The sequence below is a fragment of the Notamacropus eugenii genome, chromosome 5 (assembly GCF_028372415.1).
Source record: "Notamacropus eugenii isolate mMacEug1 chromosome 5, mMacEug1.pri_v2, whole genome shotgun sequence".
NCBI classification, from domain to species: domain Eukaryota; kingdom Metazoa; phylum Chordata; class Mammalia; order Diprotodontia; family Macropodidae; genus Notamacropus; species Notamacropus eugenii.
Window position 1 is genome coordinate 296,522,312 of NC_092876.1, and position 14,585 is coordinate 296,536,896.

At 37.8% G+C, this 14,585-nt stretch overlaps 1 protein-coding gene across 2 annotated transcripts in view; it reads right to left on the reverse strand.

Annotated features, from left to right (window-relative positions):
• The window catches only part of THSD7B (thrombospondin type 1 domain containing 7B), a 1,192,820-nt gene that overhangs the window by 765,070 nt on the left and 413,165 nt on the right, over positions 1-14,585 (reverse strand). For both annotated transcript variants that reach the window (XM_072613204.1, XM_072613205.1), the window contains one exon: positions 10,659-10,828. In XM_072613204.1, the coding sequence (XP_072469305.1) occupies positions 10,659-10,828 (170 nt within the window). The remainder of the gene's footprint in view (positions 1-10,658; positions 10,829-14,585) is intronic.

The following is a 14,585-nucleotide window of genomic DNA, read 5'->3' on the forward strand; positions in this document are numbered from 1 at the left end:
AAATCAACTCCCCAACTCAAACCATAACTCCATTCCCTGATCATTGGGTGTTACATTCCCTTTACAATAGTAAGTCCTTGAGGATAGAGACTGCCTCATTTTTGTATTTGTACACTCAGCACTTAGCATGGTTCTGGCTACACAGTAAGTATTTAATAAATGTTTTTTATTCATTCATTCCAAACATTTCACAAATGTTAAACATCAAAAAATTCAAAGAGTAATAGAAAAAGCATAGTAACATATATGCCGAATGAGGCATGTTAGTAATTTGAGAACTGAAGTAGAAGAATATTTCAAAACTACGTATGACTAGAAAAAGAGGCTGGCTAGTTGTATATGGTAAGTGAATAGATGGGTAGCCAGAATAAGAGCAGAAACACGGAAAAACTTACAGGAACTAATGCAGAGTGAAGGAAATACTACCAAGAAAAACTAACTCTCTCTCTCTCTGCCTGTGTGTGTGTGTGTGTGTGTGTGTGTGTGTGTGTGTATGCAATGTGCTGTGCTTTAAACACTGGGGATTCATATATATATATATATATAGTATATATATATATATAAAATGTGTGTATAATACATATATAATACATGTGTATAAAAATACACATATACATACACACATACATACATATATACACATATATCTATGCACACATATACAAATATACACATATAATATATGTATATACATATACACACAAACAACTACAGCAAAGCAATTAAAAAAAACACCACAAAACATTAAAAATGAATGTTACAAAAGTGCAAAGTACTAATATGGCCCCAAAGAAGAGATACAAAAATATACCTCCTCCACTCTTCTACAGAGATGGGAAATTCACAAGTATGAAGTATTACGTATATCTTCAAATTGTTTTGATGTATTGATAAGTCTTGAAAATGTTTTATTCCTTTTTTTCTTTTTATTTATTATTGGCTGATCTAATTAAAAAATTGATTTTTAACACCTGGTACTTTGTCTCTTGGAATTTCATATGCCACAATGCCCTCCTGTGGGTGCATTCATCTCGACTTTTCAGCTCCATTTTGTGTGTTATCTTCCTCCATTAAAAAGTAAGCTGCTTGAGGACAGGGAGTATCTTTGATTTTGCTTATATCTGAATCACCGGTGTTTAAAGCACAGTACACAGAATACAGTAAACATTTAATAAATGTTTACTGCCTCGTGCTGCTAATGGGGGATTTATGGCAAAATATGTAAGAGTCACATGGGGTGACAAAGTAGAGAGGAGCTGGAAACTCTTTGCCATATTGAAGAAATCCCAGGTCACCAAAACATTAAACATCAGCAGAATCAGGTGAATTTACTTTCTATAACATCTCCCTGACCTCCAATAAAGTGGCATGCTAATGCTTCATTTTGGCATTCTAGGTTCTGAAAGGCTTGCCAAGAGAACACAAGCTCTGACAGGTCCTACCTACTATGTTTAAAAACCTTGGAGCACTGGCTTAAGAAAGGATGCATTTTTTGATATTTAGAGGATCATTCTATCTTTACGTTGACCAGTATATCATCAGGTTTGACCATGAGGTAATGATTAAAAAAAAACTTACCAGCTCATGAAAAGCCTCTACAAAAGTATCTATACCAAGGGAAGAAATGACCACAACATATGACAGCCTGGGTCATTTGAAGAAAGTATTTCTTTATTCTTCTAATTCACCAAAACAGAAGCAAAAAAGAACCATGGCAAATCCCTGATAGCTAGTAATTGGCAGAACTGAAATAAAAGTTCTTAGTCTCAATATTATGCCCAAATGGTGGTGAATAAGCCAGTATCAAGCCAATCTATATCATTATATGTATGTTTTACTTTGGGATGCTAACAACTAACTATCTGAAAGATCAGAACTATGTGGCAAGGAATTATATAAACAAAAGTTAGATGACTGCTTGTCTAATGAAATAGAGCAGCGATTCTTTTTCAGGTATGGGTTTGGCCTAAATAACCGAGGGTTCCATTCAAATAGGAGATACTATGAAAGAAAGTCTGATTCATAAGATATTTAATTGCTTCTGGATCACATTTATAAACTTCTTTCCATCTTCTCTTTTAGAATATGGGACAGCTTAAAACTAGATTCTGGGGTTTTCTACAATGTAAAAATAACACAAAACAGAAACAAAAACCATGCTTAGCAAATTAATACCAGGCAGAGAAAGGAAAATTCTTCTAGGGTACTTTCTTTTTTAAATAAAAGAAGACTTTTGAAAAACTGATTAGCTATTTTAAAGTCTTCTTTACTAAATTTTAACAAAACTGAACAGTTGAGTTTTATAGCAATTTATATCAAGAATGTGTGCCTGTTTTGGTCTTTTATTTCATTACTTGTATGCTGGCAAGAGAAAGGGTGAAACATTCAATTTTTGCTTCCTTAATTGGGTAAACACTGTCTTGTCCTTTGTGAGTGCAATTCACTTGTTCTCTTGAGGTTTACCATGGGCCAGGAGGAAACTCTCAAGTTGGTGTGGCATAAGCCGACATGTATCTGTAATGATAATAGTGAGATGTAAAACAGCTAATAGGAAAACCATATGATAATTCAACAGGAAAGAAATTCTGATGATCTTTCTTTTCATGAAAGCTATATAAAACCTTTGATAATCAATAGAGATAAATGGCATTATGCTTTTAATGGGGTTTTCATTGAACTGTATCATTCACTGCATTAAACTTCTTTGCCTGTTTGACTCACTTTAGTAAATCATGCGCAAGTGGGTCTATAATTATATTAAAATGACTTTAAAGTATTTATAACTTTGGCTCTAATCTAAAGTCTGGAGACCTAGGCTTTGAATCAGGTCTGTAACTAACTAACTGCACTGGAACTCAGCTATAAATGGGTATAATTGTCTCTGACCCACTCATTATTCAGCTGTGAATACAGAATGGGACAGTGTATGTGAAAATGTTCTGAAAGCCTGTATATGAACACAAAGTTTGTTTTGAGGGTATTTTATTATGTTTTGTTTTACTTCTTGTGGGAGCAGAGCTAGGTTTCCCATCAATCTCCTGACACAAGTACCATGTTGAACTCCACTGAACTAGTGAGAAGCCTTTCTAAAGTCCTGATCTCACCTATTTTCTTTTACCCAGCTGAATCCAAATTGTTAGAATGTAACAACTAAAAAGATAGCAAAAATAGAAATGAATTATTTCCTTTTAAGGTGTGAGGTGTCGCATCACCTTTAGGGACTTCTTACAACTTCAACCTTCTTCTCCATGACAACTGAATCATTTTTAAGCACTGAAAAAGAATTTAGTGATCACCTAGTCTAAAACTCTAATTTGGAGAAAGTTGAAGCCAGGAGAGATTAGGTAACTTTCCCAAGTTCCCTCAAAGCTCAACTCAGGTTGAGCTTTGAGGGAACTCACTCATTAGTTAGTGCCCCTCCCCCAAATGATTTTGAATTTGCATTGTATTTATTTTACATTTTCTTATCTCTATGTATGTGTGTGCATGTATGTATATGTATATATATATATATGTGCATATACATGCATATGTATAGCCCATCAGCATAAAAAGTACATGGAATTTCCACATTTGTAATTTCTTTGGGTAAAAAGAGTATAGTGTACACTGTATAATACTATATATACTAATATATTTATATGGGTATATACATATATGTGTGTGTATACATACATACACACACATATATGTATATATATATATACACACACACACACACACACATATATATCCCATCAGCATAAATAGGACATGGAATTTCCACATTTGTAATTTCTTTGGGTAAAAAGAGTATAGTGTACATTATATAATATTATATATATACTAATATATATGTGTGCATATACATACACACACACATATATTACACACACACTCCAGTAAAATTAACTTCTTTAACCTGCTTTTGAACCCCCTGCACCCAAAACAGGGCACAGACACATAGCAGGTACTTTTTTTTAACATTATGGAATTGAACTAAGGTAAACAAGTGTATGTCACAGAGCCAAACAAGGTTCAGACTTAGATCTGAGCTGATGTCTAGGGTTTTTGTATTATACAAGTTTTGTTCTCAAACAAGATGAAAATAAAAAGCATAAAAAACAGTCAAGGATGCCTTTAGGTAAAACTGTGACACATATTTTGGGCCTCTTCCTTCCGTATTTGATAGACTGTTCACTGTTTTGCCCTCTTCTACATTCAGGATCTTTCTGCATACTTTGAATCCCACACTATATTTTGTCCTATATAACCACTGCTTATTATTCTACATTTTTCCAGACCACCATCCTCTCTCATTAAAATTTATATATTTTATGTCTCATTCTCTCAGTTTTCTTACTGACAACTGTCTAACTAAACTGAAAAACTAGTTTGTGAAAAGGTAACAGTATGGCATAATGGTTTATGCATGAATTCTCTCAGATCACACAATTGTGAGAAATTACAAATTCCATGTACTTTCTATGCTGATGAGTAATTTACCTGAGGTAAACCAAGATCATTATCTATCCCTAAAAACAAAATAAAATCACACCACATCGATGGCCATGTATTCTGCAGTACATGTACACCACACTAATTAATTCTTTCCACCAACTCATTTGGAATTTGGTGGGAAGATGGCTGTTGTCCTTTGTCCTTGAAGAGGACCAAAATGACATCAACACTATAAAGTAAAATTTCAGTGTGTACAACTGTGGCTGATCAGACCAATATGAGCTCAGAATGCTCTAGCACAGGCTGGGCACAGATAGTCCGTGTGAATTTTTGGGGTGGATATCCCAAATTTGTGCAACCTGCATTTACTTTGTGCTGTCTCAATTCTGCTTTACTCAAAGAGAACAGCACCCTTTGTGATGTGGGCATGCCATGCTGAGCAGTCCTATGCCAGTGTCTCCCATGTTGCACAGTCAAATCCAAAGTTCTCGAGAGAGAGACCTTGAGAGTGTCCTTGTATCATTTCTTCTGGCCACCATGCGATCACCTGCCGCAGGCAAGTTCTCCATAAGATAGTCTTTTTGGCAAGCATACGTTTTGCATTCAAACAACGTGGCCAGTCCATCGGAGTTGCACTCTCTGAAGCATAATTTGAATATTTGGCAGTTCAGCTTGAGCAAGGACTTCAGCGTCTGGTACCTTATCCTGCCAGGTGATTCCCAGAATATTCCTAAGATAGTTCAAATGAAAGCGATTCAGTTTCCTGGCATGGCACTGGTAGACTGTCCATGTTTCACAAGCACATAACAATGAGGTCAGCACAGCAGCTCTGTAGACCTTCATTTTGGTAGTCAGTCTAATACCTCTTCTCTCTCAAAGTTTTCTTTGGAACCTCCCAAACACTAAGCAAGCTCTGGCAAGGCGTGCATCAATCTCGTTGTCAATGTGTACATCCCTGGAAAGTACACTACTAAGGTAAATAAACTTATCCACAGCATTTAGAACTTCTGCATTTGTTGTAATCAATGGTTCCACATATAGAAGGTGTGATGGTGGCTGATGGAGCACCTGTGTTTTCCTGGTGTTAATTATTAGGCAAAATTAGTATAGGCAGCAGAGAATTGATCCATACTTTGTTGCATCTCAGCTTCAGAGGCTGCAGTGAGGGCACAATAATCTGCAAATAGAAAATCATGCACCAACACTCCCTCCACTTTAGTCTTGGCTTGTAGCCTTTTCAAATTGAAGAACTTGCCATCAGTATGCCATGTTTATCCTCATTGAAAACATTTGTCAACATTGCTGAAAATATCACTCTAAAAAGCATGGGAGCAAGCACATGGCCCTGTTTCACTCCATTGATGATTGGGAAGGCACAAGAGCAATGTCCATTATCCAGAACCCAGGCAACATGCCATCACGAAATTGACATTCAACATTGATGAAATTCTCCAGGCAACCAAATTTTGACATAATTTTCCATAAACTCTCATAACTAACAGTGTCAAAGGCCTTGGTCAGATCTATAAACATTGTGTACACACCTCTGTTCTGCTCCTGGCATTTGTCCTGGAGTTGTTGGGCAGCAAACACCATATTGACTGTTCCTCAGCCCTTTCTGAAGCCATACTGGCTCTCAGGTATATGACCATCTTCCAGGTGAAGGATCAGCCTATTAAGGAGGACTCTAGCAAGAACTTTGCCAGCAATGACTAAGAGAGAGACCCCCCTTTGATTGTCACAGGACAATCTATTCCCTTTACTCTTATAGAGATGGACAATGGAGGCATCCTTGAACTCCTAGGGGATAACTTCCTCTTGCCATATAACTCACCGATGGGTTTGAGAATCCTTGGTTACCCTCAACCTGGTTTGGCCCATCTGCCAAAATGATTTTCCTGGGCATGGTTGCTGTGCATGCTGAAACTTCTTGGAACCACAGGTGAGAGTTAGGTGGAACAGGTGAACGCCAAAGGTGGAAAGAGCCCTGAAAAGGTCTTGGCAGCCATCACACTAAAGGTTCTGGTCCTCTCTGAACAGACCCTACACCCCAAGGGTGGGAAGATAGGATATAGGGGAAAAGTAGAATGTTTTTCTAGTCCCTTTCCTCACACCAGGAAGTGAGCAGTGTGATCCTTAAAAGGCTGCTTAGAAGGAGAATTTGAGGATTGAAATGGATGCTAGGTCGAATTATTCCTTTGTTGGGTTATGGGAATGTTTAGGTCTAGGGGAGAAAAATAAACCAACAAATCCCTTCTAATCTTTTTGGATTAATCTTTCTCTATCCAATAGGCTGCCTATTCCTCTGTCATATCATCTTCTGCTTAGTAATCCCTTCCTGTCTTGCTCCTTCTCTGGACAGCCTTTGCTCTTATCAGTTTGTCAATCAACTGGCATTTATTAACCATCTATCATGCTCTAGAAAATCTGCTAAGCTCCGTGAATTCAAAGAAGGAGGAGAGGGAGGGAAGGGCTCACAGTCTAATATGAAAGACAACATGCAAATAATTTTGTACAAACAAGAGAAATACAGAATAAATTGCAAGTAATCTCACTAAGTGCTTGTAAGGAAGACTAGGAAAGGTTTATAGTTCCTTTATAGTTCCAAATTCTATAAACTATAGTTTGCAGTTCCAAGTTCCTAGTTGTTTGTCCTCTCTTTGATTGGGTCTTCAGGAAACCCCTCAGATGCTCCTAAGCAGATCCCTACCCTCCTTATGAAACACCCAAATGGCACCGATCAAATGGCCCTTCAACACCCAAACAGATTCAGGAGCTAACCCGTTTCCAGAACTGAATGAGTTACCTGGAAACTGTACAGGCTCTCTCTTCTTGCCATAGCCTCAGTCCTGTTTCCTGCAATAGATTACCCCCTCCATCATCCCCATCTCTCACTTTTCTTCAATATCTTCCTATGTACTGGCTGCTTCCCCCTGCCTACAAACATGTGGATGTTTCCTCAGAAATACTTGCTGTGATCCTTTGATCCCTGATAACTATCTGCACATTTGTTTTTTGGTTCTATGTGGCTAAAGTCCTTGAGAAGACAGTTTACAAAATGCACCTTCATTTCCTTTCCTCTCACTCTAATCTCTCTATAATCTGGCGTCTGATCTCATAATTCAAATAAAACTTCTCACTCCAGATTTCCCAGTGAACTCTTAATTCACAACCACAAAGCCCTTTCTCAATTCCCATCCTTCACCTCTTTTCAGCCTTTGACATTGTCAATTACCATTTTACCATGGATACTTTCTTCTCTCTAGGTTTTTGGAAAATTATTTTCTCCTGGTTCTCCTCCTACTTATATGACTGTTCCTTTTCTGTCTCATTTGATGGATCTTAATCTTAATCTTCAGGTCCCAGTTAAAACACCACCTTCTACAGGAAGCCTTTCCAGGGCCCCCTTGAATCTAGTGTTTTCCTTCTGTTGGGGACTGAGAGAGGCTAGGGTCCATTTCTTGTTCCTGTTTGCCACTCCCTGAGGTCTTTTTACCTGATCTACATTAAATGCATCAAATAAAACGGTTTATCAATTGCTTTTATTGTCTGGGTCATTTAATTCTATAGCGAAACCTTTTTAGTTCCAACAACAGACTCTGGCAGATATATTTTATGATGTCTCCTTTTTCTCCTCCCTCCATAGGTGAAAAGAAGAACAGTTAATGTCATTTGTGGAGTACTCCACAGTCTAGCATGGTCACAGAGGCTTCCTGATTGTCTGAAAGTGAGATTGGTTGACTATGAAGTTTATGGAGGGTGGGACGAATGTCCAAGAAAGAAAGAAGTCATTTTTATTTTAGATCAAGCAGAAGCAGCATATGTTGAGGGATAAGAAACCATATGGTAGAGGATCAGCCAGAAACTAGATCGATATGACATGATATATATATATAAAGCTCAACCATTATTATTATCTTTATATATATATATAAAGCTCAACCATTATTATTATCTTTTTATTTGTTTTGTTTTTTAGTATTTTATTTTCCCCAGTTACATGTTAAACAATTTAAACATTCATTTTTAAAATGCTGAGTTCCAGATTCTCTACCTTCTTCCCTTCCCATTACCCCTCCATTGAGAAGTATCATATTCCATGCTCACAGACTGTATTGTACCTCTCGTCCTACATGAACATCTCACAAAACATGCCACAGGTAGAAATGGGTCAAAGTACAAAAGTCTGATAAATTGCCACAACTCTATTACTACTACTAACAAATCAACAACAATACTTTATTAAACAAATTGCATATCTTGGCCAGACATTATTACTATCTCTATGAATGAAGAATACAACTTATTTTAGGAAGTCACAAGGAAATGTTTACTGGTCAAAACACTTGAAGCATATTTCAAAAGCATGTTAAAGTTTTGCCAACTGTGCAAGCTTTCAAATTTTAGGCTTAAGAATTTAATTAATGAATTCTGTTGGTATTTGCCCATAGGCTTGTGTTTTGTTTTTCCCCAAAGAACAACATGTGTATTAGGGAGAGCGATAATACAGGAAACTGGGGGTTTGCATTCTATTCCTGGCCTTTGTCACTAACTGGCAATGTGACCCTGGGCAAGCCACTACCCCACTGGGCTCTGATTTCCTTCTTTGTGATGCTGAATGGCTGAACTTCTAAAGTTCCTTTCTGAATTTTAAATTTTCCACGTTTTTAAACAGCCCACTCCTTCCAGCCCCAGACAATGCCATTTACAAAAAATTCTCCCTGAGAATGATGGAAGCTTCAAGGAACAATAATTTAAGCACAGGTTTCTTTGTACCTTCTAGGCAAAAGTGGAACCCTGGGTGAACTGTCACCTCATAAAACAATGCTCTTTCTTACATATTCTTGCATCTGTACCCACAAAAACATAACAAGCAAAAATAACATCCAATTTTTTTTAAAAAGATAGCTTTTGTTTCCTTTAACTCTACTTTATCCCATGGTTAATTTAACAACACCACCAAGATTCAACTTGGGAAAACAAATAAACAAAAAACTTCAGGTATAAGTAGTTCCATAAGCTACAAATGGACAGTTCAGGTAAAGCATTTATGTCATTAAGATACCTGTTTTTTCTTGGGTAGATCTCCTTCCTCCCAGAATCCTCAGTCAATATGCCCTTCACAAGGCATAGCCTAAAGGAGTTCAGAGAAGTTCATGTCCCAGTAAGCCATAGGATGATGGCGTTTTAGTGGCCGTAATTCTCAAAGCTCATCTACTCATTTATAAGGTTTATATTTGCCTGTTTGCCTAGGTGGAAGAAGTATTCATACCAACAAAATGATGACTGTTGAAATGCTTAAGAGTGCAACTATGAAAATATTTATGTTTCCATAGCAGATGACACAGTGAGTAGAGTGCTAAGCCGAGAGTAGGAAGACCTGAGTTTCAGTCTGAACCCAGACACTTTAATAGCTGTGTGACCCTAGGCAAGTCATTTAACCTCTGTCTGTCTCAGTTTTCTCAATGGGGAGAATAATAGTGTCTTCCTCCTAGGATTGTTGTGAGGATCAAATGAGATAGTATTTGTACAGCCCTTAACAGTGTCAAATATGTCAGCCACTTAATAAACCTTGTTCCCTCATCCCTTTATGGCTATCAATAAATCAGCCTACAAACATTTATTAAGGATTCACTATATACTAGACCTTCTGTTAAGTGCTGAGAATAAAAAGAAAAAAAGCCAGTCCTTGTTCTCAAAGTTTACATTCTAATGGAAAAGGAAACGTGAAATTTTGCATATTATTATTTACATATATATTACAGTATTCTCTATCAATCCAGAAAACCTATATCTGCATGTATGATATATACATATTGAATAGACAGAAGGTAACCTTAGAAGGTAAAGCACTCATAGCTCATTATGATAAAAATTATATTGCATTATTACCCTCTGCAGACACAATAAAAATATTTTCTTCCCTCAAAAGTTTGTCAACTTATTCTAATGAAGATTCAGTAAAGGGAACGACTTTGTCTTTAAAGTTAGTCATTTACCTTTGTTGCCTTCAGGCAAGTTGTTTTTTTGTCATCTAGATCCCAGAATTCATAAAAAAGCAAATTTGATGCCTTTCTAACTCATTATTGTAAAGAGGTGCAAAGCCTAACTGAGGGGAAGGAGGAGATGGGGAGAGAGAGCAGGGAAGGAGTCTTGAAATAGTTTACTTAACATTGCTTACAGAAAAAGTATGTAGTACAAGGGGACTACTTGCATACCTTCCTTTGATCGCTGCCCTGAAGATTCCGTGGTGCTCTGGGCACAGTACAATTCCCGAGTTTGAATCCCACCTCCACAGAGGGATCCAGTTGTGTGCCAATGCGGTTCTTGCTGCTCCAGAAGAAGAGTGACTTGGCATTCTTTCCATTCAGAAGTCTTCCATGAATACCTATTTGGATTAGATTTATTTTTAAAAGAAGAAAAAGTAGTAAGGAAAATTCAAAAAGATTTTATTCCCTTCCCCCAATAAAATAAAATTTCACAACATGAAATATCCTCATGCACTGTTCAGTCATGAAACATTTTCCTAAAGTAGTTACCTTTACCCATGCAAGGAAATGTCTACCAATTTTGAATTCCTTAATCTATCCTGCAACATAGAAGAAACTTCAATGTCTCATGATAATGTTTAATATAAAATTTTGGAATAATCTCTTTGTTCTCTCTGAAGCAAACTCAGAGAGTGCCTCTTCTTATGTCAGCAAAAGCCAGCCAAGGCTGACTCTACATTCCTTAAGGAGACCTTTAACCTAAGACACTATCTTGAATAATGGGACGTTTTCCATATCTTAATATTTGTAGACCTACACTATGTTATGGCATGTTAATGGTAAAGAAAACACAGACATCTTAGGTCGTAATTTCTATTGAACTTTGTTTACCCTTTCCTATGTCAGTTATCTGTTTAGGGCAGGAAGCCTGCCACTTACTAGTGGTGGGATTTCCAAGACATATGTTTACCCAGCTTGGAATCCCAAGGCCTGACCAATATTGCTTTGCTAATTGTCCTGTCTTACTAAATTTATGATTTGTTCAACTAGGAGAGTTCCTTTCTCACGGCAAAATGTATATAAGCCAGAAGATTTCTGCACTGGGTGGCCAGAACATTTCTGGCTCCATAATGCATTATGTTACCGTTGTCTTTAATAGGGAATTGATTAATTAATTAAATCATAAAATGTATGCATTTAGCCATGTTGCCTTTTCTCTCTAACTAAGTTTTAAGGTCAACAGTTATGGCGCCCAAACGTGGATTGGAACTGAGGAACAGGACGGGCATTGCCTCATCTCGCCAACGCCAGGACTCCGGCGCCAGTAGGAACTGTTTTTCCTAGAGTCCTGGGCCTTGACGGGGTCGGGGTAAGTCCTTCCATTCCCAGCTTCCAAAGGACTCAAAAATTCCCTTTAAAGATAACCGCAGGACAGAGACCACTCTGCGTGAAAACGCCTCTGTATTAATTAGGTCTCCTCTGAAGATCGATCTAGGGAAATCAGCTAGCTATGGGTCAGTCAAAAACTAGAAGCAGAGAACCGGCTGACAAGACCCCTGTTTCTCGTATGTCAAGCCGTTACCAACCTGATGATCACAGGTATTACTAGCACTAGTGTTAATCAACTAAAGATAGCCCTAAATTACGTTGGCCATCACAGGGCTCTTTTGGACCGGTCAAAGTTACTTTAAGTTTAAAGGCCAACAAAACAACTAGCCAGCAGCGAGGACGTTTCATCCTGGGCTTGCTGAATTGGCTGAACAAGAACAAAAGACAGGTATCCTCTTCCCTCTAAGGCTGGGAGCTGCTTCAGCACCTAGCTGTGTCCTGGCAAAAATCCTTTCGTCTTCAAGGGCTCCAGTCTGTCCTTCCCTTCACTCCCCCCGTCCTATTCCTCACCCTTTTCCTTCCTCCCCCTTCCCCTTGAAGGCCTCTGATCTGGGGAAACTGACGGCACCTAGATGCAATCTTTCCCCCTCGCCTTCCCCTACCTTAGACCTGATAAAGGCAGCCTCTGTTCAAGCCTCTGTTGCCTCCCTCCTCCCCATTCCCCCTCCCCACTTTCCTTTAAGGACTCTGGTCTTGAAGAGGACAGTTACAATCCACCTAAAAACTAGAGGCCTTGAACTTATTCCCATAGGGCCTGTTTCTTTAAGATACTCAGAAACTTTGGGGCATCAAGGCTCCCCACCCCTCCAAAGACCACAGGGGTGCTCTGAGCAAAGGCTGCAGGATTCCCCTTTATTATCAGACCTTGGATTCTTACAACATCCTTTCCTCAGAATGATAATATCCAATTCATGATGGGGATTTTTAGCAAGCTTCTAATTGCCTTCTCTCTCTGGGTTGTTTTTTTTGTGAGCTACATTTGTATTTGTCCTGTTGTCAGTTTGTCTGTTGGTGTATGTCCCTGTCTGTATCATGTATGCTGTGAATGAGTGTGTTATCTTGTAAGATTTAAATGCAAGCAGCCGGACTTCAGCGGCTACAGCTAGGGAAATAAATTAACAAACAAAACTTTCAGACTTTTCCTTGTCATTCTGGTCTGGCCAACCTGGAATTACAATGGAAAGTTGGATCATCTTAGGTAAAATCAATTTAGCAGATTTGTATGTTGTGAAATTAATCAGAAACATTTGAGGAACTGATCATTTGAAAAAACTCCTAAGATTGTGAGTAGCCCACCTTTCTAGGTAAAGCATTCCGCCCACCCTGTCCCAGCAGCCGCATATCGCCTTAGGGGCTCAGTAAATTCTGCTGCTGTGGGGGGTTGGGGGGGATGGATGAATCAGGCCTGTAGCGAGCATTCTCTAAACTCTGCCTGCGAAAGTCACCACTGGGACATCGGTTTCTCTGCTCTTGGTAAGCTTCACTTCTCTGTTTCAGTTGCAAAAAGTATTTTATCTCTGTTTGACCCATTTTCTGATTTGTAAAAGTAATTATGGTTGTTGTTATGGGATCAAAATGATAAAATGATTGTAAAATGCTTAACGTAATGACTGGTATATGTTACATACAGCATTATTATCTCTCTAATGTAATTGTTACCTTTGAAGTGGTTTTAATTGCTAAAAGTAATAAGATCAATAATTTCTGGAAATGCAGATTATACCATCTGTAGTTATTGTTGTGTTAAAACTGTTTCTAGGATTGTATTTCTGAATTTCTCTTAGATTGTGAAAATTGAGTGACCACTGTAATCTAGAAATAGTGTTAGACAAAGCAATTTTTAATGTGAATTTTGTTGAAACTAAAAGATGTTGGGAAAATTGTGTAACACCAGTTGTATTACTTTATCAGTCCTGCTAACTTTGTCTTATAATGTTTTGTAATGGCCATTTAGAAAACAAGGTATTTTCACCCTTGTCTGTTAAAAAAGTTAAAGCTAAACAATTTGGCTCTCTTCTATGAAGTTGTAGGATTGTTAACTAAGTTATTTGGGATTACTGTTTTAATGCTGAAACCTAAAACTGTTAAGTGACTCCTGTGTATGGAAAGGAGGGAATGGAGTGAAAACTTTCTTTAGATTGCCTCTGCTCATTCAGAACAGTCCCACAATGGAGTGAAAACTTTATTTAAATTCCTTCTGTTCATTCAGAACAGTCCTCTCATTCCTGTGGGTAAGATCATCAGTCCTAGTAAAGGAATTTGGTTGGTTAATGCAAATTCTAAACAATGAATATTACTTGCTCAGAAGTTGTAATAGATAGAGAAAATTTTTAATAATTGGTTTTTACAACAGGACAAGTTTTACATTTGAGAAGGAAAGATGTTAAATGGAATCCCTTATGTGTGTGTGTGCTGGTAAATCTTTATTGTTTATTGTAACTCCAAGAGAGTGGAAATAACTGTTATCTGACTTAAGTTGTGATTAGTGAGACTTGCTGTTTAAGGAAAAAGGCATTTGGGACCATAACTATTTTTGTTTTGAGTTTGAATTTGGGTATAGTTGTCTGCATTAAATCAGTATCTGAGACACATGCCACAAAGGAATATTTCTCATCTGACTAAACACCAAGGGGACAATTCTAAATTCAATCTAGGATGGGATCCCCCTGGCTCAGTTTCCCTATTTCTGAGTCTGGCTATGAAACAGATACTGCATGATCGGAGAATTTCACTCCCATCTGAATTCAAACAGAGTAAAGGATGTTT